At 45.5% G+C, this 27,409-nt stretch overlaps 1 protein-coding gene across 6 annotated transcripts in view; it reads right to left on the reverse strand.

Annotated features, from left to right (window-relative positions):
• TBC1D24 (TBC1 domain family member 24) overlaps positions 1-27,082 on the reverse strand; it is a 72,273-nt gene extending 45,191 nt beyond the window's left edge. For 3 of the 6 annotated variants that reach the window (XM_077449222.1, XM_077449221.1, XM_077449217.1), the window contains exons 1-2: positions 26,772-26,905; positions 1,479-2,499 (exon numbers count right to left, since the gene is read on the reverse strand). In XM_077449222.1, coding sequence (XP_077305348.1) covers positions 1,479-2,443 — 965 coding nt within the window. In that variant the 5' untranslated portion in view covers positions 2,444-2,499; positions 26,772-26,905. Of the gene's footprint in view, positions 1-1,478; positions 2,500-25,432; positions 25,692-26,771; positions 26,906-26,930 lie in introns of those variants that run through there. The other 3 variants (XM_077449218.1, XM_077449220.1, XM_077449219.1) reach the window with 3 other exon arrangements.
• Between the last annotated feature and the right edge of the window lie 327 nt (positions 27,083-27,409).

Here is a 27,409-nt window from a genome sequence, read left to right on the forward strand (position 1 = left end):
ACTGAATCTGAGAGGACCCTGTGGACAGGAAAAACTCGCCGTTTTGTTTCGTCCAACCCCTGGTACATTTTATCATGAACTGACAGTTGTACTTTTTCTTCTTGAATTTCTAGAGTAGTGTAGATTGCTTTTAAAATATCATCTACTTCCTCTAGTGATAGCTTGAATTTGGAGCCCCTGCTATCTTCTTCCTCTTCCTCCTCCTCAGAATCCCTGAAGGAGATGAGAGTACTACCCCCTTCGTCTCCAGACTCTTCAGTTTCCACCTGTCTGGATGACGACGCCCTGGGGCTGGGCGGTAAGTTCTGAGGCTCGGTCTGTGCGGGAGGGTTTTGTATCAGGATGGACCTGACTGAACTCAAGGAGTTTGTCAGCTCTTTAACCGAAGAAAACAAATCCTTATATTGTTGAGATGTTTCCTCTTCCATCAATTCTCTGATACAATTTCTGCACATTGCCTTCTGCCATGAATCTCTGAGGGGGGTTTTGCAAGAAGGACATTTTCTCTGACCTGGTCTAGCTTTTCCTAGTGATTTTTCCTGAAACGACATACAGGTTTAACTCACTAAAAGCTCTCAACAACCAGTTGTTTAACACCAAGCCAGTGCAGAGACCCACCACCAAACAGACCACTAGTGAGACCCCAGAACTAGGCTGCAAAAGGTCAGAGCGAAGTCCACCTCAGACCTGCAGCGACAGGCCCCCAAGAGGGGGGGAACAAAACAAAGACATAACCCACAGTAAAGCAGAGGGTGCCAGTGCACCTTACGTACCTGGGCTGGACCGGTGCTGGGGGCGCCTGTCTCCGCCATAGCTGGCTTGCACTCTTCCATCGCTTGAGTGAGGCAGCTATTTTACAAACAGCTCTCATTTTAAATTTTCCCGGCCGCCGCGTCATCAAGGCCGGCCGGAAGCGGAAGCACGCGGTCACCTGACCCGCCCCATGACCCCTGCGTTCCAGGCGCTGAACCACGGCGCCACGCCCCCTCAGAGCGCCCGCGCGTCACCGTAAACGACGCCGTCGCCGCCCGGGACCCGGCGCCGAAAACTGAGCCATGCCGCTGACCTGCAGCGGCCTCCGCCAGCAACAGAGCCCTCCCTGTGCTAACAAGCGGACACCGGGCACCCGACGCCGGCACTCCGAGGGTCCTTACTCCCGTGAGATGGCGGGACCAGGAGCTCCAGGAGTCCTCTCCCCGTGGAGATGCTGCTGGGGGTCAAAGAGAAACAACCTGCAACAAAAGGTAAGCCTTACTCCCCTGCAGAGAGTGTAGCTCTCCCTGGTTCAGGCACATGCTTCCTCCAAGGAGGAAACACAATAACTGAAGCCATGGAGGAAGAGGAGGTGTTTTTAAAGTGGGCATGTGTTTCCTGATTGCAAGGTGGAGCTACTCTCTCCGGGGTTGTCCTGAAAGGCGATTTGAGAAAAGATATATAAAGTGTACCTACCACAACGTTACCTGCTCTAGAGTGCTTACCTCTTCTGCTTTACGGTGATGCCTTTCTGCTGCAGAGCTTTCTCATTGGCTATCTGAAGTAACTGTATTTCTTTACGGGAGAAAAGTCGGATAGCAAAGGCTTTCTCCAAGAGTTTTTCTGGAGACACGGATTTGCTGATGTCCCTCACAAATTCCTGGATGTCTCTTTTTACATTATTTGACTCCATAGGCTGTCCACCTCTTACTTTGTGAAAGAATTTCAGGAGAGCCAACGCTAACCTGAAGAGAACTTTGTAACCTTCCACCAAAAACACATCAAACACCCTTGTGACGTAGTTAAAGGGCAATTCTCCAAAAAGCCACCTCTGCCAGTCTGAGTATACCTCCATGACATCTTCAGACACTGCTACCATGAGCTTGTGAGGTCCCTGGCAGTATTTGCCTGCCAGATCCCCGAAAGTCATGCAAGAAGACTCAAATGCTAAAAAGGTTTGGTCAACAAGCCGCCTGTTCGGGTCATTGCAGGCTAATATTCGAGAGACGCTTTCAAAGCATTCTGCCTCGTCCTGGCTGTAATGTAGAAGAAGAGCCACAATGGAAGGGAGAGCAGGACAAAAGGAGATATCTGGAAATTGATTTGAGATACACATTATGACTTTCCTGACTGCTCCAACCCCTTCAGAGTTCAGACAGTAGGTGGGAACCTGACGGTCGTCAACAAATTCAGGTAGTGGTAACGTACTGGTATTTCTCTTGCCCACTATTTTTCCCACAATGTCTCGGTACACACTGGCGTCAGGTGTCACAGTGCGGCAAGGGATGTCCTTGATAAGTTTTTTATAAACTTTTGCTCGTAGCGAATGGTTCTTGGCCCAATACCCCTGACGAGACAGCTGTTTCAGTTCCTGTAAATCATTACAGTTTAGTACTTTGGGGCTCTGTTCCTGGCCCCCACTCTCCATCTTATCCCAGTCCACAAAACGCCCATATTCGGTGTCATCCATAGTTGATCTTTACCAGGAAATACAGTCTTCAGACACAGCTCTCAGTTCATAGCTTCCTGAAAACAAAAGAACAAAATTAAGGAGCAAGCCTCTACTATGCCAATGTGTTCCCCAGTTTTTGTTAATGCCCACCAAAAACCACCAAGTAAATAGACAAATTAGACATTTTCTGTCCTAGGAGAAACTAAACTAGGGTGGCTGGAAATCAACCTCACCAGCCACAAAGGTTATTTTGTTCTGTCAGTCAAACAAAGTTGATAGCAAAAATAGGGGAAAGTACCCTCAAAAGTACCAGGGGCAGTTACCAAGTTATAAAAAAATTAAATAAAGAAAAAACAGGCATTACAGAAAAACCATATTAGGAAGTCTATCTGGATAAACAATTACTATAAAGCTGATCTTGACGGGAAAGTCATTTTGCATTAGCCTGTAATACAAGAGGCCTGTTCCATCGAGTCCACGGAATGTTTGTACAAACCCTGTTTACAGGGCTTTACACAGACAGCATCCCATAAAGTCAGCAGTAGTGGAGATAACATCGGCTGTGACCCAGATAACTTGAAACCCAAGTTAAAACATTAAACAGGCATGTGCAAACTGTACGGAGTGCCAGAGGAAAGATGGTCCAGCCAAAACACCCTATTCCTAACATAAAGAGGCCTGTTAATAATATTAAGTAAAATGCTAGCCAGGCCACCAGCATGTGCAAATAAAGCTGATATTATGATTCCAGCAGGCCCCAAATATTGCTGATGAAGAAAGAATCTTCACGTTGCATCCACAATCCAGGGATCACTCTACACCAAATGACCTAAACACAAAGTATGACATTATTGCTAGACTTACTCCTACAAGTTCTTGAATGCTAATGAAACCACACAGGTCGCAAAGTAGAATGCAGAAATGCCAAAATACTTCAAAAACATTAAAATGAAGCAGCAGGACTATAGTAACAGTGTGTACTGTAGAATCAGGTTTGCACTGTCTGGCCTATACAGGGTCAGGCTCCGTTCACTGCTAAGCAGGTGCGTAGGAGTGCGACACTGTTTAAGGCTAGGTTCACACCGCAGAAAATGGCACTCAAAATGCGCGACTAATCACTTCAATATTGGGCGCTTTCACCCCCTTCCTGCCCAGGCCAATTTTTGATCGACCAATTGCACGGTCATGCAACACTGTACCTATATGAAATTTTTAGCATGTTTTTGGTTGCGTTTACCAGCTTCGTTTCTGCTACTCAAAGAAAAAATAAAATAAAAAAAAAAAAAACACACAAACACACACCTTTTCTCTTAGTTTTGGTTATAACATTTTGCAAATAAGTATTCCCCCCCCCCCTTCACTTGCATGCGCGGATGAGGCTGCACTGATGATTAGTGTCCCGATCATCAGTGTAAATCATGTACTGACAGCCTTGCTGGTTATTGGCAATCCTTTCCTCACACAGACTAGCATTGTAACCATCTTTCAGATATAGCAGGTGGGAAGTTGTTAAATATGCATGGGGCTGCCATTCATTCATTCTTAATTGCACCCCCATGCATCTAAAAAAAAAAAAAAAAAAAAAAAAAAAAAAAAATATATAATAATAATAATAATAATAATAATAATAAGTCAGGTTTGCAAGTGAGGGAACAGCTGGAAAATCCCTGACTTTGTGTTTAACCACTTCAATACCCGCCCATTGTCATGACATCCGCAGATGGGATCTCCCATCCTGGGCGGACGTCATATGATGTCCTGGGCTTCCCGGCTGTCTGGGGGGGTGCACGCACACCCCTGCTGCATCATTTGGGACCCGATGCACGTGCCCAGTGGCCGCAATTTGTGCCGGGCACCCGTGATTGCCCATTAACTGAGCAGGACTGGAGACCAATCGTCTCCTCCCCTTGTGAGTCCCCTGCCCCTACAGTTAGAATCACTCCCTAGGACACTGTTAACCCTTTGAGCACCCCCTAGTGTTAACCCCTTCCCTGCCAGTGACATTTATACAGTAATCAATGCATTTTTCCTGAATAATAATAATTTTTACAGCATGGATCGCTGTATAAATACCAATGGTCCCAAAAGTGTCCGACGTGTCCGCTGCAATATCGCATACAAAAAATAAAAATATAAATAAAAATGCCATAAAACTATCCCCCATTTTGTAGATGCTATAATTTTTACAAACCAATAAATAAACGCTTATTGCGATTTTTTTAAACCAGAAATATGTAGAAGAAGAATATAGATCCACCTAAACTGAGGACTTTTTTTTAATTTGCGATATTTATTATAGCAAAAAGTAAAAAATAGTGTTTTCTTTTTTTTTTTTTTTTAAACTTATCGTTCTTGTTTATAGTGCAAAAAATAAAAACCACAGAGATAATCAAATAGCACTATTGTGTGGGAAAGAAAAAAAAAAAAAAAAATAACACAAAAAACAAAACAAACAAAGATAAAATTTAAAATTGCCAAAGTGCGACAATGCTGAAAACTGAAAATTGGCTTGGGCAGGAAGGGGTGAAAATGCCCTGTATTGAAGTGGTTAAAAAAAATGGTGCAAGAACATTTTTCCTGCATGAAACGCAGGCACAGCAGGCCATTAAAATGAATGTGCTGTCGTGTCTCCGCAAATGTGGCTGGCAGAGCCTCAATAGTGTGCACTGAGGCCTGGTTCACGTTAGCAAAACACACAGGGGTGCCATTAAAATAAAAAAAAGGCATTGCTACACATCTGCAAAAGGGTTGCGCATTCCCACGACACACAATTGTAAATCTAGTCTCAGTGCAAAGCTTACAGACTCCAGTGCTCTGAATTCTCTCACTATTGGTAGATACCGCAAGGAAGATTTTTTTTTGGGGGGGGGGAGAGAATGTAAAGCTTACGATTATTCACTGCAAGCCAGTCTTAAGCGGCTCGTGCACAGTTCGAATTTTGGCTGGCAGGCCAAAAATTCACTTTGTGGATGGCCTGGTCACAGTGGCAGACTGGGCTGGGGGCAGAGTGGCAATTTCCTCCTGGGCTCATCTGATGCGCCCAGAAAAGGCTGCCTGAGACCCGTTTGTTCCATCGCTGGTCTCCATCGTCTGCACTGGTTCCTAGGATTACCTGGCACCTAGCCAGGGCAGTCATCAGAAATGGTGGGGCCTCTTACACAGCTTTAGACCTGGGCCTGACTGCCAACATTCCCCAGGACCCACCCACATCCTCCTCCAATCCCATGTTCTCTTCCAGTCAAATCTCCTCCTACCACAGAAAGGAAGGGGGCAGTGGGCAGTGGGACAGGAGGGGGGGACAGCATCACAGAGGTAGCCGCACGTGGGTGTGTGGGGGGGGGAAGACAGATGGAAAGGCTTGAGACAGGTGGGGGGGGGGGGGGGGGGGGGGAAGGGTCATACCTAGGGAAGGACTGGTCCTCTGAGCTCTCACCTGTCCAGCAGTGCCAGGAGGGGGGTAGCTGAACCTGTGTCCCATCTCCACCAGGATCTCCGGCAGCAGCAACAAGGAGGAACCAACTGGGTACCAACTGGCCTCGCCCACCCTGGGGCACAGAGCGGGGGGGGCCCCCTCCCTCCTCCATGGGGCCCTCCGACCTGGCACCTCACCCCACACAGCATCTGACAGCAGGCCCCCCGACCTGCCCACGTGGGATCCTCCCACCTCTCCTGCATCCTGGCAGCCGGTCTGCTCTGATGACAGCTGCCTCGTGTTTAAGATGGCCTGGACCACCGGTCACAACCTCCTTACATGCGTACCAGCTGTACCCCCCCGGGTTCATGCTGGGACTTGTAGTGCTTCACTTTTGAGGATGTGATTCCCCCAAAAGGACTACAGGTTCCAGCATGAACCCCTCAGAGCTCAGAATGTGCTATGCATCTCCCCCCCCCCGCCCCAAACTAGTGAAGAACAGGTTACAGCATGAACCCGTGAGATCTAAGGGGGGCAAATACTTGATCACAAAGGTGGGGGGGGGATACAGTGTGGCCCTCTAAGTTCAACACCCCCACGCGACTTTTCCCCGATCCAATACTTTGCCACCACCGGCTCTATGGGCCACCTGACTGGACTTGCCCCACCCCCAAACATAATTTGACTGGGGGAAAAAAAAAATGGATATTATAAAAATGTATCTGTCGAAGAAGCTGCACAAAAAAATAAAAAATAAAAATAAAACGGTCCAGGGAGCAGTGGCTACATCTGAATGGATGCTGGTGTCAGCTGTCAGAGTAAAAATATCTTGAATGGAGGAATTTGCCAGATTTTGTTAAGCCAACAGGCAAAAAATAAAAAAATAAAAATTAATAATAATAATAATAATAATAATAATAATAATAATAATAAATAAAAAAAAAGTTAGGTCTCTGAGCTTTTTACAGCTGGTCCCAGGGTCTTCTGGCACAACCCCCCCCCCCCCCCCCCATGTTAACCTGTCCATGCACATACATAGGCTTTTAGCAACTTTAGTGCCAGGATAGTTTTTGAAGTAGGAAAAAACTCCATCGTGTGTCCAGAAGCAGAGTTTGGGCAGAAAAGCGATTGACGCTACTAAAAGCACCCAAACGCTAAACATGATTAGCACATGGGCGTTTTTCATTTCCATGGCCAAAATTAAATTAAAAATCCTGGCTAAAGAAATAAAAATGCACAAATACAAAATGCTGCTAAACTGGTTTAAAAAATAAAACCCAACAACCAAAAAACAACGCAGCTTGGCCAAGTTTAATGCCGATTCCGTCAGGAGAAAAAGCATTCACAATAAACCAACGTGCATGAGCTCTTCGGAAGACACCCTTTACACAAACTCTGCTTCCTAATACTTTGTTAGCATAGGAGCCCAGCCCAACACGGGTTAGTCAAGTCCGCCAGCATTTTTACATACTGGCTTCTCTATAATGTAACTGTATTAAATAAAATTTGACACATTTACAGAAGTTTAACAATGGTTGAGATAAGATTATGCACATAGGAAGTTTAGGAGTGTCAATCTGAATTATCTAAGAATTATTCAGATCCTGGGCCCTTAAAGCAGATTAAACAGCACAGTGCTTGTGCAGTGTAATCTGTGTCCCCCGCCCCCCCCCCCAAACTGAAGAACAAAACCCACCTCCCTGAACCTGCCACTTCATGCAGTCCCTTCTCTGTACTGACCACGAAAAGCACCGTGGTCAGAGTGCATCCCTCCATCACACGGAGCTGTCCCTCTCTACTCTACTCCTTGCCCCTCAGCTCCCGCTGTCTGTCTCTCTCTCTCCCCCCCTCCCCCCATTTATATATTCGGCTCAAACACTTTACGGCGTCAGCATACCAAGACATTTTGGACAATTTCATACTCCCAACATTGGGGATGGCCCCTTCCTGTTCCAACATGACTGTGCACCAGTGCACAAAGCAAGGTCCACAAAGACATGAATGAGAGCGTTTGGGGTGGAGGAACTTGACTGGCCTGCACAGAGTCCTGACCTCAACCCGATAGAACACCTTTGGGATGAATTAAAGCAGAGACTGCAAACCAGGCTCTCTCATCCAACATCAGTGCCTGACCTCACAAATGTGCTTCTGGAAGAATGGTCAAACATTCCCACAGACACTCTTAAACCTTGGGGACAGCCTTCCCAGAAGAGTTGAAGCTGCAAAAGGGTGGACCAACTCAATATTGAACTCTACGGACTAAAGCCTCATACACACGATCGGATTTTCCACAGATAAAACGTCAGACTTTTGTCCGAAGGGCGTTGGCCGGGAGCTTGTCTTGCATACAAATAGCACACAATTGTCGGCCAACAAACAAACGTAGTGACGTACTGCGTGGCTTTGCAGCTCTTTAGCACCACCCTTTGGGCTCCTTCTGCTAATGTTGTCTTTGGTGAGCATCGATTCCAAGCATACGCGTTTGTACTTTTGTCTGGCAGAATTGTCTACACACGATTGGAAAATCTGACAACAGACAGTTGTCCACGGAAAATTTATAAGCCTGCCATGCAACATTTGTCGGATTTCCGGACAATTGGCTGATGGAGTGTACAAATGGTCAGAATTTAGGCCAAACACACAATTCCCTGCTGAAAATCCAATCGTGTGTATGAGGCTCAAGACTGGGGTGCCATTAAAGTTCATGTGCATATAGGCAGACATCACAATACTTTATATTATTTAAATAAATATTAATTTTACTATATTTATATATATATATATATATATATATATATATATATATATATATATATATATATATATATATATATATATATATATATATATATATATTATATATATATATATATATATATACACACACACACACACACATACATATACACACACACACACACACACACAGATGTTTTTACATGTATTCAAATAAAATATAGTACATATAATGATGCATTGTCCTATACATATCTTGTTCCAATCATATCCTGGGCATACATGAACTGGCTCCCTCTTGCTCAGCAGTCACAGGAGGCAGAGGGAGGGGGGTGATCAGGCACGATGCAGATCCATTACAGAATCATTGCACCATTCGATGAAACCCTGTAATGTGATTAAACACAGTTCGATCATCCCAGAAATAGCTGCTGGCTTTAGAAGTCACTATACATTGCTGCAGCCTGCTAGTGAGGACACACACTGATCAGAAATTCAATATTAGCAATTGTCAGGCCACTACGCCTCTGTGGCTGGGCGCTAAAAAACAATGATGCATTTTTATTATACAAAAATTGTTAAACTGGGGAAATCACTAGAATTGATGTGAAGGGGGAACAAGTGGCTGAGCACAGTATTTATGGACAAGTCTATGGCAAAAAGGAGTAAATATTTTATTATATCTTTTCATGCAATAACACTGAAGAGATTACACTTTGCTACAATGTAATGAGTGTACAGCTTGTACAACAGTGTAAATTTGCTGTCCCCTCAAAATAACTCAACACAGCCATTAAGGTCTAAACCGCTGGTAACAAAAGTGATTTCACTCTAAGTGAAAATGTCCAAATTGGGCCAAAAGTGTCAATATTTTGTGTGGCCACCATTATTTTCCAGCACTGCCTTAACCATCTTTGACATGGAGTTTTACCAGAGCTTCACAAGTTGCCACTGGAGGAGGAGTGGCAACTCTTCCTCTTCCACTCCTCCGTGACAAAATCATGGAGCTGGTGGATGTTAGAGACCTTCCGCTCCTCCACCTTCCATTTGAGGATGCACCACAGATGCTCAATAGGGTTTAGGTCTGGAGACATGCTTGGCCAGTCCATCACCTTTACCCTCAGCTTCTTTAGGAACGCAGTGGTCATCTTGGAGGTGTGTTTGGGGTCGTTATATTGGAATACTGCCCTATGGCACAGTCCCCATTCCATTGGGGGGGGGGGGGGGGGGGGGGAATCATGCTCCGCTTCAGTATGTCACAGTACATGTTGGCATTCATGGTCCCCTCAAACTGTAGCTCCCCAGTGCTAGAAGCACTCGTGCAGCCCCAGACCATGACACTCCCACCACCATGATTGAATGTAGGTAAGACACACTTGTCTTTGTACTCCTCACCTGGTTGCCGTCACACACGCTTGACACCATCTGAACCAAATAAGTTTATCTTGGTCTCATCAGACCACAAGACATGGTTCCAGTAATCATGTCCTTGGTCGGCTTGTCTTCAGCAAACTGTTTGCAGCCTCTCTTGTGCATCATCTTTAGAAGAGGCTTCCTTCTGGGACGACAGCCATGTAGACCAATTTGATGCAGTGTATGGTCTGAGCATTGAGACTGACCCCCCACCCCTTCAACCTCTGCATCAATGCTGGTAGCACTCATACACTGTTTCCCCAAAGAAACCTCTGGATATGACGCTGAGCACGTGCACTCAACTTCTTTGGTCGACCATGGCGAGGCCTGTTCTAAGTGGAAAAAAAAAAAAATAGCAAGAACACCCTGACTAACCTAAACCGTATAGCTTTAATCTAGGCTTACCTGTAGGTCAAAGTGGGTTTACAACCACTTTAATGGGATTAACACCATTTAGTCACCCTGTCAAACGATCTGTACACACCGTCAGCCAGGGGTAATTGGTGTCAGAAACAGTAAACACCCCCCCTGGGGTTGTAACCCTCTGAACAAAAAGCATATAGTAGAAAAAGGACTGGAAAATTTCCAAAAAGTTATTCTTCAAGGAGGGTATACCGGATATAACAAGATTTTGATCGCTCACACCACAGATAAATAGTACAAAAAATTCAATATAATTAACCCCTCCAATACGAACAATTAGAATGAAGACAAGGTCTTAGCCCACGTACACACGGTCAGAGATTTTGCTAACCAAATCCGTCGGATTTAGTCCGACGGATTGTGTCCGAAACTGTTGCATACACACGGTCGGGCCAAGTTGTCGAAAAATCCGATCTTTCACAACGTGATGACGTAATTTCGTTACGATGGGACTACGTTCAGGCTAGTAGCCAATAGCTTTGATGTAGGAATTTGATCTGAGCATGCGTGGCACTTGGTCCGATCAAAATGCTCTACACATGATCGGAGTATGTCCGTCCGGCCCAGTTGGTCAGGAAATATTTCCAATATACTGGAAAATTGGGTCGGACGGAATCAGTCCGATGCATACCACACACAGTCAGATTATCTGACGACACGGTCCGATAAGACTGATTCCGACAGATTCTCCGACCGTGTGTACAAGGGCTAAGACACCGGTGTCTATATGTACTCATCCACACCATCCATTCAACACACACACACTATATTGGAAAAAATTTGAACCATGCATGGTACTAAAGTTTTTAAAGAATTTTTCTCATCATATCTTTCAAATAGTCTTATTCAAAAATCCATCGATGTGTTGATTGACTCCACTAACGTGACAACTTTATTGCTACAGATATCCTGTTAGTTTTCCTATTGAATGAAAGTGACTGTGTAAAGTAGTATCAGTCAGGCAATTAGACAAGGAAACCGCTATGGCTTTAAATAGGCAGTCTTTCCATTTATCAGATACAGCTCACGGTCTGACATCTTGTCTCATGCTTTGTTTCTTTTACTTCTTTGATACTTTGTTTCTCATACAGACGGCCTCATCACATGTAGATTGTCACATAAGTATCAACTTGTAATTTGTTCAAACATCAGGGTTCTATAGACACCGAGCTTGGATCGTTGCCAGCAATTTCAGTCACATAGTAACATTGTATGTATACAAACGGCAGTCTTAGGCCTCTTTCACACTGACGTTCCGTTCAGGCCCGCCTGTCAGTTTTTCAGGCGGACCTAAACGGATGCTCCATAGAGCTCTATGGAGCGTCGGATGTCAGCGGTGACATGTCCGCTGACATCCGACCCGCTCCGATCCGAAAAAGTGTAACGGAGGAAAAAGCCATTTTTCCATCCGTCTGCGGATCGGATGACGACGGGCACTGCGGTCCGTCGTCATCCGATAGGGGAGAGCGGCGCTGTGACAGGTCCATCCCTGCGCAGTGTGCAGAGACGGAGCTGTCATCTCCCTGCTCAGCGGGGGATCGGCTGAGTGATCCCCGCTGAGCAAACGGATATCCACGGGGCGGATCAGAACTGATCCACCCCGTGTGAAAGGACCCTTACAATATTCTCCAGTCACCAGGCCACAGACCTTAAGGGTCAGTTCACACAGGGGCGACCCGTCAGGCGACTTAGCCGCCTGACAAGTCGCGTCCCGCTCTATCCAATGGAACCATTCTAATCGGAGCGACTCAAGTCGCTCCGACTTAGAAAAAGGTTCCTGTACGACTTTTGGGGCTACTTGCATTGACTTCTATACAGAAGTCATTTCACAAGCTGCCGCTAAAGTCGGATCCCGGTCGCCGGAGGCAGTCGCGCTACAAGTCGTGCTGCCTCAGTGTGAATGGGCTCTAAAGGGGTTATAAAGTTATTTATTTATTTTTTTTTAAACAAACATGTTATACTTACCGCCACTGTGCAGCTCGTTTTACACAGAGTGGCCCCGAACCTGCTTTTCAGGGGTCCTTCGGCGGCTGTCTCAGCTTCCGCCTGCAAGTACTTGTCATGTTCATGCGAAGCACTTGCGGGCGCGCTCCCGTGATACAGCCGGTGCTCCATTGGATGTGACTGATAGAAGCGCGAGCCAATGGCTGCGCTGCTTTCAATCCATCCACTCCAGTCGAACAGCGGCCAGGCTGAGTGGCGAAGAGGACGTTGGGGGCGAGCGCGGGACTTTCGAGGGGTCAGGCAAGTAAAAACTGGGGGCGCCGGCACTGAGATGTTTTTTCACCTTAATGCATTAAGGTGAAAAAATATTTACCTTTACAACACCTTTAACATAGTCTCAGGATGGAAGAGGTATAGCGCTTAGTGGAGCCATAGGATGAAGGCAATACAGCGCTGTAAGAGTAAACATGCCGGTGTTCACATATGCAGTGATGTCTCTAAATGCTTACACGTTTCGCTTTTAACCAAGCTTCCTCAGAGCATGTTCAGCGAGACCAAAATGTGTCCTTATATACCTGTGCTGCCCATTAATCAATTTGCAATCACAGGAATCACAGACATCCAGGTCTCGCTTACACACAGACATCCATTCATACATTCCACAAACCAAGTACAAATCAGGGACGGTCTCCCGCTGCCACAAAAAACAAAATCAGCATATTTCATATAAAAATCTTATATATCTCTACAGACCAGTACAGCTGGGGATGACAATATTTTTATCTAGTCATGCTTCAATTTGCGCAAACCCATGCTGTGCATGAACTTAATACCAGAACAAATGCAGGTCCTAAAACCTAGTACCGTATATACTCGAGTATAAGCCGAGATTTTCAGCCTCTTTTTTGAGGCTGAAAGTGCCCCCCTCGGCTTATACTCGAGTCATCGCTGTCTGCCCGCTCGATCAGCGTGTCGAGCAGACAGACAGCGGCCATTCTGATTCAAAAGCCGCGCCTCCGGCTCCGCCTTCGCCTGTGATAGGCGGAACACTGAATTTCCCAGCAGCCTGTGTTCCGCCTATCACGGGCATCTTCTCATCCTCGTACTACGGACGAGGATGATACGACGTCCGTGATAGGCGGAACACAGGCTGCTGGGAAATTCAGTGTTCCGCCTATCACAGGCGAAGGAGGAGGCGCGGCTTTTGAATTTTACAATGGCCGCCGACGAAGAGGGCACGGGACGGAGGCAAGGCAAGGCACGGCACGGGACAGGACAGGACGGGACGGGACGGGACGGGACGGGACGAAGGCAAGGCACGACACGGGACGGAGGCTCGGGACAAAGGCTCGGGACACAGGTAGGCTGGACACACACACACACACACACACACACACACGGATGGAGACACACACACACGGATGGATGGATGGATGGAGACACACACACACACACAGGGATGGATGGATACACACACACACAGGGATGGATGGATACACACACACACAGGGATGGATGGATGGATGGATGGAGACACACACACACACACAGGGATGGATGGATGGATGGACACACACACACACAGGGATGGATGGACGGACACACAGGGATGGACGGACACACAGGGATGGACGGACACACAGGGATGGACGGACACACAGGGATGGACGGACACACAGGGATGGACGGACACACAGGGATGGACGGACACACAGGGATGGACGGACACACACACAGGGATGGACAGGCATGTCTCACCCTCGGCTTATACACGAGTCAATAAGTTTGCCAGTTTTTTTGGGGGTAAATTGGGGGCCTCGGCTTATATTCGGGTCGGCCTATACTCGAGTATATACGGTATATCAGAAATCTACAAAAGTCAATTTTATTTTTTCCCCTGAGTGGAATTTGTTCTGTAAAACTGCTGTATGGTCTTGACCACCGTGCTGCAGCTCAGTTTCAGGGTCTTGGCAATCTTCTTACAGCCTAGGCCATCTTTATGTAGAGCAACAATTCTTTTTTTTTCAGATCCTCAGAGTTCTTTGGCATGTGGTGCCATGTTGTACTTCCAGTGACCAGTATGAGAGAAAGAGCGATAACGCCAAATTTAACACACCTGCTCCCCATTCACACCTCAGACCTTGTAACACCAATGAGTCACATGACACTGGGGAGGGAAAATGGCTAATTGGGCCCAGTTTGGACATTTTCACTTAGGGGTATACCCACTTTTGTTGCGAGCAGTTTAGACATTAATGGCTGTATGTTGAGATTTTGAGGGGAGAGCACATTTACACTGTTATACAAACTGTACACACTACTTTGCTACAATGCGGAAAGTGTCGTTTCTTCAGTGTGGTCACATGAAAAGATAATAAAATTTATGATGGGTGTACTCACTTTTATGAGATACTGTACATATACTGACGGTCACAGCTCTCTGCTCAGAGCAGAGGGGGGAACTGGACAATCAGTGGGATTTGATCGCTCAGTTCTCACTGCAGAGCCAGCGGGGGGACACATGCAACATTGGATTGATGCTCCCCATCCAGGCTGAATAAAACTGAACCAATCCCCACCTGCACATTGAAGGTGTATGTGTGAATCCTCCCCAACCCTCTACTGTATTCCGATAGAGGGGACTCCCATCGTCAGAATACAGTGATCAGTGCTGCAGCTCTAACTGAAGCAAACTTCCCAACAAGTCAATTTGAGAGCAGTCAGTCCTTAGATCGACCAATATTGAACTGGAACAGCCATGGATGCATGAATTTCAATCTATGGTCAGCTCAGGCCCCTTTCTCATGGGGTGGACTCCACCTGCTCCATCTCTGCTCATACAGAGTGGACTGCCCTCCTACAGGGGCGGATGAATGTAAACAGACCACCTGTCCATTTACACCCCTGACTGCCATCCAATCCATTAGACGGATGGGGATTTGTTCCCCATACATCTGTTTTTAGTAGATCGGATTGGATGTCTACTTATTGGATTTCTCCCCCCCCCCCCCACATTTGGCACCTTTCAGGGGGGAGGCGGAGCAGATACCTGTTAAATCCAAGTATTTGCTCCAACAATATTTGTAGCTGCTGAATTTTTGGCGGCGCTTTACCGCCAATTTCACAGCACGATTCGGCCACTAGCAGGGCTATGCCAGCGGTATAGCCACGCTGCCCCATTGATTTCATTGGGCAGGAGCGATGTATACACCGCTCCAAAGATGCGGCTAGCAGGACTTTTTTTTACCATCCTGCCAGCGCACCGCTCCAGTGTGAAAGCTCTTGGGGCTTTCACATTGGAGACACAGCAGCGGCTCTTTCAGGGCGCTATTTTTAGCGCTGTAGCGCCTGGAAAGTGCCCCAGTGTGAAAGGGGTCCAACTAACAGTTTGAGATGTTCCTCATCACACAGAAAGTCATCAAGGCAGCTTCCTTCCTCTCCTGTGGTAGAACCGTCCTAAAAGTGAATTTGTAGAACTGGTTTTTGACTCTGAGATGACACAGACAATAAAAGAAACCATCGATGAAGTGCCCACTTTGCTAAAAGTATTAGACTCCATGCACACTGGACGTTAATATAACGTTATAAAAATTACAGGGAGTTTAACGCTAAGGCCGCGTACACACGGGCGGATTGTCTGCCCAACTTAGTCCGCTGAACCGTGTTTCAGCGGACAATCCGCTTGTGTGTGGGCTTCAGCGGACTTTTTCAGCGGACAGTCTGACGGACTAAGTCTTTCGGAATTTCCGTAATTTTGTCCGTCCAAACTTGGTTTCAGCGGACAGTCCGCTCGTGTGTAGGCAAGTTGGACGGACTAAGTATGGCGCATGCTCAGAAAGGATTTAGACGGCCGAAGGTTGCATTGCAGTGTATTGGATGTCGTATTTCTAGTCCCGTCGTACGTGCCGTACACATCATCGCGCAAGCTTTCAGCGGACTGTCTGTTCATCGTGTGTGGTCAAGTCCGTTCATTCAAAAGTTGAACGGACTGTCTGTCGGATTGTCTGACAAACTTAGTTGGGCAGACAATCCGCCCGTGTGTACGCGGCCTTAGAGGTTTTTTTTTGTTTTTTTATAAATAATCATTTTTCAATGGATCAAAAATGCTAAACGCTGGTGAGCCACGTTTGAGCATTTAGCGAAGTTTATCATTTTTTGTGGTCAGTAAAAACGACTCCTTAATGCAGTTTTATGGCGTTCAGAAAACAGTCCATAAATTCCACTGCTGATGGGGGGGGGGGGGGGGGGGGGGGGGTCTTGGGGTGGAATTACATCAGTGCTACAGTTTGAATTTAAAACATATTTGTGTGAACTGTGAAGTAAAGCTGCCATGACGCAATCGACTACAAAAATACGTCGACGTGCGTGAAAGCCGGCGACACATCACGCACGTCTCATCTCGCGGGTAAATGGCGGAGGCTGCTGCTCCCGGGAATGGGGAAAAAAAAAAAAGTTCTGATGCAGCACGAAAAGCCAGACCACGACTTTCCAAAAGGTATGGGAATTCTTTAAACAGAGGCCAGATAAAATGGTCCTTTGTTTCCTCTGCAAAACCGAAATGGCGTACCACGGCAGCACTACTGCGATGCACGAGCACCTCAGAAGAAAACATCCTGGCGCTCTACGGCCTCAAATGGACGAGCCATCTTTGTAAGTACTTACTAGTATTTTTTCGTTTTGGGAGACAATGGGAGTAATTTGTGGTCAATTAATATATGCTGCTACTGCTAGTAATTATTACGGATGATACATTATTAGCGCATGCTCAGGGGGTACAGATTTGTTGCTGTGCTGCGATTGCCAATTGCTTTTTTGTAGTGGCCATCATGTTTTTTTTAAATGTTTCACAAGGCACTTTTTGCACTGCAGCCCTCAGTGTCTTGCCATCCTTTTTATTTTTTTTAACTCCTGTACACAGCCTTGCCTCTTCCTGAGAAGAAAAACCCCCCCCAAAAAAAAAAAACCACCACACATAATTAACATTTAGGAACCTGAACGCTCAATGCCAATAATATACTTGTACTGTGTATTTCAAAGAGGGTACGGGTAGGGTAGTAAATGTCTGCAATAAATTATTATATAGTTGCTGCTCTGTATTTTGGAAGAAAAGCATGGCATCTCTTTTCTCAGGTGTGCTGGTCATACATTGCAGTTAGTTGTCAATGTCAACCATGCCCTGAGGGATCCCCAGATCAGCAAGACCCTGAGGGCTGCAAAAGTGCCTTGTGGAACATTTAAAAAAAAAAAAAAGTGAGCTGGCCACTACAAAGCTTAAAGTGGTTGTAAACCCTTACAACCAACTTTGACCTACAGTTAAGCCTAGATTAAGGCTTACCTGTAGATCCAAGAAATATCTCCTAAACCTATAAGGTTTAGGAGATATTTACCCGAAGACAGGCACCGCTATCTACGGCGCATGCACCATAGACAGTGGCGCGCAGGCGCACTGGGTAGGCCGCGAGTGTCGGATCCCATGCGCACGAGTGACGTCATCGCGGCTCAGGCGAATCACAGTGCCGGAGCTGCGAGACCCGAAAGTCGCTCCGGGATACATGGCAGCGGCAAAGAGGAAGACGGAGGACTGCTTCGGGGGCTTCGTTCTCAGGTAAGTGATTCATAATGAGCTAGTATGCTATGAATAAATTTGCCTTTACTTCCTCTTTAAAGCAAAGCAGCAACAAATGGGTACCCCTGAGCATGCACTAATAAATGATGTATCCATAAGATGGAACAGCACTTTACACATGATCAGCCGCCTGCTTGAACAGAGGTGGCCTGTGACTGCAACTCTTTCCGATCCTGATGTCACACCACGAGGGAAGCGCTTCCTGGATTTAAAACATGATCAGTGGAGCTTACTTGAGGAAGTGGAACAAGTCCTGAAGCCATTTGAGTGTGCTACTGTTTTCTTGAGTGGAGAGTCCTATGTGACTGCTTCCGCTCTACCTCCTCTGGTAAAAGGCCTCCAGAAATCCATACAGAGCACAATTCGCGAGACAGCAGCAGTCAAAGCTTTCCAAAGTGTTGCTGCACAGGAGATGACATCAAGATGGGAGCGGGAAACTAAATTCAGTGATGATGGTGGAGAAAATATATGTCTTATTGCAGCAGCCCTGGACCCCAGATTCCACAAACTAAAATTCCTGCCAGCAGAGGACAGTTTAAAAGTTCACCTCAAGGTCCAAGCTCTTGCTCTTGAAGTGAGAAGATACGAAGAAGAGCAAAAGCAACATCGATGTGAGGAACAACGGTCAGCCAGTGCAGACATGAAATTTTCTGAGAAGAGGCAAGTGTCTCTGTTAGACACTTTGCTCGCTTCTTCAGATTCAGATGACCACCACAGTAATGGCGAGGATGACACTGGTCACATCCAAGATCAAGAAACCCACAGTGAAGTTGTGCGGAATGAGATACACATGCATTTCAGTGAGCAGGCTATTCTTTCCCATCTTGGCCATGCTGGCAAAGAGTTACTTGTCTGTGCCTGCAACATCAACCCCATCGGAAAGGCTTTTCTCAGTTGCTGGCAACATTGTGATGTGACAAAAAAAAAAAAAAAAAAAAAAGAAAAAGAATAAGAAGGAGCAAGCCTAACATCAGAGCATGTCGATATGCTAACCTTCCTCCATTGCAATGCGAATATATAGCATTGCAATGGCATAAGTACCACAGGCCCCCCAACCTTTTGCACTCATACACTGTTCTTGTTGGGCTGTATTAGTGTATTTATGTGGAGATGGCTCATGGCTGCCTTCAGTGTATTGGCCATTATTTTTGCACAGCCACAGAGTTGAGCAGTGCTTTTGTTGGGCTTGGTTCCTTGCTTCCTTCCTTGAAAACTGTTACCTCCTCAGGTATGTTTTACATTACAATTACAAGTAACACACCACAAAAATACTGCTCAATCCACTCTACAATAAATAATAATGATTAAAATTACATAGTGTTATTGTATGTTGACCAGCATTTTTGTGGTGTTAACAACACTTTAGGTCAAGAGGCATAATGCCATATAAATTCTGCCCAAGGCCCCTTTCACACATGCGGACATTATGTCTGTATTTCATCCATCCGTTTGTGGATGAAATACGGACATACATGCATTCCTATGGGATAGCGGGTGTCTGCGGATGAACATCCGCAGACACCCGATATCATCCGCCTCCGTAATTGTCCAATTCTGCAGACGGAGGAAAATCCTATTTTTTCTATCCGCCTGCAGAGCGGATCGGATGAACACGGACAGAGGAAAAAACAAAAAAAAAAAAAACACTTTAGTGTGCAACATCACCCCCCCCCCCCCCCCCAATCACAATCCAGCAATGTGCACTCAGTGTGCCTCAGCTCTCTGGGGACTCTCCTTCCTCATTGGTTGGGAATGGGCCCCGCAGCTGAAAAAGCCTGGGGAGAGGGGGTTCCATGTATGAATTGACATGCAGAGCTGTGGCTCGGGTACCCTCATTGCAAGCCATTTTACTCTGGGGCACTAGAAGCCCTGGTGGGTGATACGAGAAGAGGATTGGGGTTGCGCTATCATTGCACAAAGCAGGCGGGGGGGGGGGGGGGGGGAAGAGTATAACTCTTGACCCCCCCCAACATAAACTTCATTCGCATGATTTGAATAAGCTTGCAACAATTCTAGTAGATATCAGATTAGGTACAACGTAGGCCCGATAGTAGACTATTAGTAGGGGGGATCAGGACAAGATCTTGCACAACTTGTTTACTTCTCTATGGCTATAAAATAAGTCATTGCACAGAATAAGCTCCAAAGTTCTGATTCTGTAAAATTTAATTTGACCTCTGCGAGTCACTCATAGATGGAAGACATGTGAATTCCATTATAAGAAAGCTAAGCCTGCACAAATCAGGCCAGCACATGCTACAAAACACAAGCAATGTGCAATTCCAGTTGTTAGTAACAGATATTGATTTTCAGATAGGTACTAAACCAGTTGAATCTCAATCCTTTGCAACAATGATGGCAATATACAGTGGAACCTTGGATTACAAGCATAATCCATTCCTCCCCCCATCTTATCCCATCTACATATTATGATTCATGAAATTCATTGGTATAAGCAACCATTTTTACGAAATGAAACTGGTTAATTCAGTGGCTTTTGTTGTGATTAGCAGTGACTGGCTAAAGATAATCACATGATACAGATAGGCAGCGTCTGTACCATGTGAGCACTGTGACCAATCACAGCTACCAACTCAATTGTATACAATGCAGGGTGGATAAAAAGCAATGACTTGCGGCAAGGTTACATTTGAATCTCAAAAGTGCAGTACGACAGCAAAAAAAAAAAAAAAATAAAATAATAAAAAAAAAAAAGTGTAATTATATTAGAATATATACACTTTATTGTTTTACCAAGATGCTTTGGGAATATAAAGATGGTTTTCTATTTAAGATACATTCATTTAGTTTATTCAGCAGGAAATGGAGCTTAGTTATGTAGCATGAGGCTGTAATATTACTTTTTTTTTTAATCCAAGCTCTGCAAGCTGAGATGACATGCACTGCATTGATATATTCACACAATTTCACAGTAACCATGAGATAAAACAAAGTTCAGGAGCATTCCTTTATTCCATGTTTTGCAAATCCATGTACAAATAGAATTTAGAAAGACAAAATTTAAATATATATATATATATATATATATATATATATATATATATATATATATATATATATAGTGGCAAGGATCCTCCGACATACCACAATCAGAGATGCGGAGTGTCAGACTGACACAGCACCACTGTTTGCTGCACGCCCCCGAGGGCACGCGCCGGGTGTGTTATCCTGCTGGACATCACATGACACCCAGTCAGGATAACAGAACCACCGGCCAGCCATCATTCTACTATACACCTGCAGGAAGTGGTTAAGGGGGCTGAATACAAATGCATGCCACACTTTTCAGATATTTATTAGTAAAAAATAAAAAAAATTCACAACCATTTTTAAATTTTCTTTCCACTTCACAATTGTGCCACTTTGGGTTTTCCTTTCATATAAAGTCCCATTAAAATACATTTACATTTTTTGGTTGTAACATGACAAAATGTGGAACATTTCAATGGGGTATGAATACTTTTTGAAGACACTATTTAACTTTGATCAAAGCTGCAGCTTAGAGACAATAACTTTTCTATTTTGGAGGGGGAAAAAAAAAAAAAAAAAAAGCTACCAAAATGAATTATTTTGCTGTCATTTGACTGCAGTGAATTTATAGTCCATTTAGAGGAGTGCAACAGCCTCTGAAACCAAAAACTGGATTAAGAATATCGTTTTAATACCAACTTTTCTTTTTAAAATGAGCATGGTGTCACAGATCACCGCTCAAAGGCCGGGGCATCGAGGATTCAGAATAATTAAATCAGCACACCATCACATGACCCAGTCTGGATCGCACAGGTTAGGTCCACACTACAACAATGTGTGCCTGTGTATAGAACATAAAAATGTGTTGCGGTTATAGTAGAATAATAGTTACCAATATAGTTAGTGTGCTGTTTACTATAAACATTCACATCGCATTGACTGCAAGGTGCTTATTTTATTTTATTTTATTTTATTTTATTTTAGAGATCAGCATACTCCTTTTTCCAGCGATCCTGGTCTGGACAGATACATTCGCCAGCACACCATGGATCTTCAAATACCACATGCCTGACAAAGGGGTCCTGTGCAGCACCCAAACGTTGCACTTGTGATGTGATCTTCCTGCAATAAAAGTTTTGGATGACATTTAATGATCCATGGTGTGCTGGCAAATATATTCAATGATCGGCGACTAGTCCAGTTTCCAGCTGGTGATCGCTGCAGCAACCAATACAGATGAGCCCATAGCCAGGAATGTGATGCGATGAGAATATTGACCGGTGACGTCACAGGTCCTTTTCTTCCTCTGGCAATGATGCAGAGAGCGAGGTCATATAAAGACATGATACCACTCTCTATGGCATCTCCATGTGTGCACAAAGCAGGGGGCAGAGCCATGACACTCTGGGTGCACAGGAAATGGAATGCTGGGAGTCAATGGAACTGAAGAGGAGCAGAGACACGTTGCCGGATTAGCCAGTCTGTGGGGGGGTGAGCACTGCAGAACAGGTCAATATAGAAGTCATAGGAGCACTCTTCAACTTTTTTTTTTTTTTCCCACGAAATGTAAAAAACACCATACATACACACACACACGCCGTCATTGTACGTCAGTATTTTGACGCTAAATACCGTTGTTATAGCTGCCATAACTCTGGTATTTTCAACAACAGTGAGCAGCTGTCTTTCGGAAAAAGTGGTCTCCGCAGGGAAATTACTTTTATTCAGGGGCGAGAGAGGGCCATCCCACCGCAGTCCGGTGAGCTCCACCACATACCGGAGCCGTCAGTAGCGGCGGAGACGATCGTGTCCTTTTTCCTCCGAGACATGGAAAGATGGCCCCGCTCGACTACATAACTGTGAATGGCAGAAGCGATGTCAAACGTCACTTCCGCTCAATCTTAAAAAATTTAATTTTTTTATTAAAAATTTTTTGCATTTTGGTTTGAATGTGAGCCCTGAGGTCTTTTTGACCTCAGATCTCACATTTAAGATGTCCTGTCATGCTTTTTTTCTATTACAAGGGAGGTTTACATTCCTTGTAATAGGAATAAAAAAGTGAAAATTTTTTCTTGTAAAAAAAAAAAAAAAAATTCTAAGTCAGCAGCTACAAATACTGCAACTGCTGACTTTTAATAAAAATCGGACACTTACCTGTCCCAGGGTCCAGCGATGTGGGGGATCAAAGCACTGCTCGTCTCCCCCTCCGGTGGCACCGGCATTGTAACTGGGCTCCCGGCTGTGGCTTGCGCAAGCGGCACCACGTGCCGCGATTGCCCGAGCAATCATCTGAGACCCGTCACGTGTCCCAGATGATTGATAAGAGGGAGGGAAGGGGGCAGAGCTGAGCCCTTCCTGCTCTGAGGGGAAATGACGTCAAGAGCCCAGGCACTGAAGGAGGCAGACTACCAGGGGCCCCCTAGCAACAGCCATTTAGAGGTGAGTTTAGGCGGAGCACCACTTTAAGTGGTTAAAATAGCCGAAGGAAACACTTTTTAAAAGTTTTTGGATAGAGTGGAAAAGTATAAGAACCCGTCACCTGTCACAGTTAGGGAGATCCACATCCTCCATTTGCCCCGTTTACTAGTCATTGAAAGAGAAGGAAAAGCTCAGATTTTTGGATAGTCACCAGAACAGGATACCAGGTCATTCTTCCAATTGGGCGCACGTGTTCTGGTGGCAACCAGAAACGCCTTTACTTTAAAAGTAGGGATATACAATCGGTGGCAAAACAAGTTCCAGTATGCCTCTGGGTGTCGTGGCTGTCAGAGTCTTGCTATGCCTCATGGGACTTGTAGTTTCTGCAGCAACTGTAGGGCAACAGTTTGCATATCTGTTTTAGAGGGATTTCCTCTCACCTCCTGTTTTGGCTATGGGACAGGAAATGGAGAAATATGGCCAACGGGGACACAGATGGGGGAAAATAAAAAAGCTGACAGGAGTTATAACCCTCCCTTACTATATCCAAAAATGGGGAAAAAATAAAAAGAAACAAAGGGAAGGTTTTGCTTTAGTTCTCCATTAATAATTTTCTTTGGCCTCAGCAAGACGCAGACCTGAAACAAGCATGCAGCCAGTGAAATCAGAGCGTCTTCTCTGCATACCTGACTCAGAACACTAAAGCCATATAGCCAAGAATTGTAATTTTCAAAAAGTCATCAACAGTAGCAGCCTGCCCATAAAAAGCGGATTTTGATGGAACTCTATGTTGAGCATCTTCTACAAACCAGACGATGGAGTGTTTGCACCATGATAGGAGTGTATTCATTTGATCACTATTGTTGACTGTACTTATTTACGGGTCCCCTTCTTACTAGGGCATGGGAGCCAATATCAAGCCTCTGCACAAGTACTCATACTAATGTTCCCATACCTGAAACCGATAGCTCTGTGGTGTGATTTCTGTCCGAATCACAGGCGGTTTCCCCCACCACTCCTGTGTGAACTCAGGCTTGTCATAGTGACTTCAGCCGGGGTTCACACAGAAGCGATGCAGTAATCCACATGTGATTCGGACAGAAATCACACCATATTCCTGTTCACATTGCATGCGATTCTTTGCTGTGCAATTTGAGCCCATTTATTTTGTATGGGCTCGAAGTGCACCGCAAAGGTATCAGTACTTGCTTGTTGGCGAGAACTTGACCGAAAGTATCAGTACTTGCTGGTGTAAAAAAAAAAAAAAAAAAAAGTATTGGTGCAACCCTATTGTGAGTTCAGAGATGGTATTCTGCATATCTTGGTTGTAGAGTGGTTATTTGAGTTACTGTTGCCTTTCTATTATCTGGACTGCCCATTTTCCTCCACGCAAATTCCATTTACTGGATATTTTCTCTTTTTCAGACCATTCTCTGTAAACCCGAGAATTGTGTGAAAATTCCAGTAGACCAGCAGTTTTTGAACTACTCAGACCAGCCTGTGTGGAACCAACAACCATGCCACGTTCAAAGTCACCTAAATCCCCTTTCTTCCGCATTCTGATGCTCGGTTCCAACTTCGGCTAGTTATCTTCACCACGTCTAGATGCCTAACTGCAGTGAGTTGCTGCCATGTGATTGGCCGATTAGCAATTTGTGTTAACAAGCAATTGAACAGGCGTACCTAATAAAGTGGCCAGTGAGTGTATGTGGATGCACTTTTGAGCCAGGCTGGCTGTGTGTGTCCATAGACATACACAGCTGCAGTAAGCCGCGCACCCCTCCCACACTCCTTTCTCTCAGTGGATTGACTGACAGCAGCATGAGCCAATGACTCCTGCCCCCAGTGTCTCCTGTAAGAACAGAAGAGAGGAGCTGGAGCAGGGGGGGGGGGAAGGGCTATAAATAGTGGGGTGTTTTTTACTATACCTTAATGCAGAGACTGCATCAAGTTAGAAAATAAAAAGAAACATTTAGGACTTCAGAACCACTTTAAAGTATCTAAACACAGATCCCTAAACTCTCATCAGATTCAACATGCTAACCTCATTTTGATCAGAGTAATGCCAGGTGATCCTGCCATGGAGGTCCACATTCAGGCACTTCCAGGGTGACAATGTTATGTCCCCATCTCCCAATTGTTCTCTTGTGTGGTCACACAGGCTTCCAACTTCCAACACACATGACACAGGAACATTGTTGTCACCATCAGGAAAACAGCTCTGAGAAATGCCACGTAGCCATCACTGGAGTGTATGTAGGCAGGAAGTGGCTGCAAAGAGGCTGCTGGAGATCAGAAGCACTGAGATGTGACAAAGAATAATAAAATCCTGAAATAGTATATAAAAACAAACAAAAAAAGAAGGGGGGGGGGAAGAGAGGGGAAGCCAGTGGTTTAGGTTTAGATCTACTTTAACAACTAGAAAGTACGGGTCATGTGTGCATCACAGTATATCCAACCTGTCCACTGCCAGTACCATAAGAACAGCTCCCGGGATTATGGGACCAGCAAACTATCCCTGACTCCTCAGTGTACCCCCCCCCCACCATATGAAGGGCTGATATTTAGGTACCCCCAGCCATGTTCCTCAGTACAATCCCAATTTATGGACACAAATATATATCAATATCCACTTCACACCAATGTACTGTGTACTGCTCTATGGGGGCAGGAAATAGAACAAAAACCAAAATGAAAACCCACCGCTAGAAGTATTCATCCCACAACATAGAGAAAGACACAGAACTGTGTACACCCCATGCCCCCCGCCAACATCTACTGATCGGCAGGGGCATTACTAGGTCTACAAGACATCTGAGCTAGAGCCCATAGTAAAGAGATATATATATATATATATATATATATATCCAGGGAGCACCCCCCCCCCACTTACATCAGGGTCCCCAGATAGCCTCCCCCTTCAAATCAGGATCCCCTTGGGGACCACTGAAGAGACTTGGGGCTATGGCCCCAAAAGCCACCCCCTAGCAATGCCACTGCTGATTGGTGAAGGGACACTTTACTGACAGCAAAATGTTCACAGAATAGAGAAGATACACACACACACACACACAAAACATTACACACCCCATATACAATATATGTTCCACAGACGCAATACACAACCCAGGTAAGGTGTATACACCACATACAGTATATACCCACCCCCCTATAGACCCGGGGACAGTATACACCGTGGGCATAGTATACAGCCCAGGGATAGTACACCCCAGGCACAGTATACATCCCCATATATATATATATATATATCCCAGGGACAGTATACATCCCATATACACCCCATGGAGACTATACACCCCCGTGTATATTGTGTTTCCTGCACACCTGTCCAGGGTACACAGGCCATCCCCCTTCCCCCATACCTGGTACACAGCGTCCTCCCCCCTTCTATAGGCTGATCACCGCTCTGCCATTCCGTCTTCACTTATACCGCCCCCTCCTCTTCCCTCACTGACAACTACAGGCCACGCCCCTCACGTAACAAAGCGGCTGTCACTCATTCAGTGAGGGCACCTACCTACCCTATCTGGAATGCGTACCTCTGAGCTGTCAATCAACCACGTGGCCCCGCCTTTACACGGGTCCACACCTCCATTGTATTTCAAGCTGTCAGAGAGCGGATTGTCCCGCCTCCTCCGCGCCTCGAGACCAAGTCCGCTAGTTGGCGCATGCGCGGCGCGCAGCCTGTTCTCTCTCTCTCGGTGTGTGTGTGTGTGGAGGGGTCTGAGCGGAACTGACGGCACGACTTTTCAACAATCTTGGACAGAGTGGAGAGAGAGGAGTACTCACCGTATTATTACCTTCTGCGTCCTATCAGGGAAATGATCCTCTCTATTTGTCCTGATGACCGTTATCACAGAGGGTTGTCAGCAGAGCAGGAATAGAAGGGACCTTTTGGGGGACACCAGTTCTGGTGACAACCTTCTCTTTTGGAGGGATTTTATTTCACTTCCTGTTTTAGCTATGTGACAGGAAGTGAAGGAAAATCACCCAGATGGGA

This window comes from Lithobates pipiens, unplaced genomic scaffold (genome assembly GCF_037356315.1).
Source record: "Lithobates pipiens isolate NorthernLeopardFrog02 unplaced genomic scaffold, aLitPip1_a1.2 Scaffold_22, whole genome shotgun sequence".
In the NCBI taxonomy this organism is placed as follows: Eukaryota; Metazoa; Chordata; class Amphibia; order Anura; family Ranidae; genus Lithobates; species Lithobates pipiens.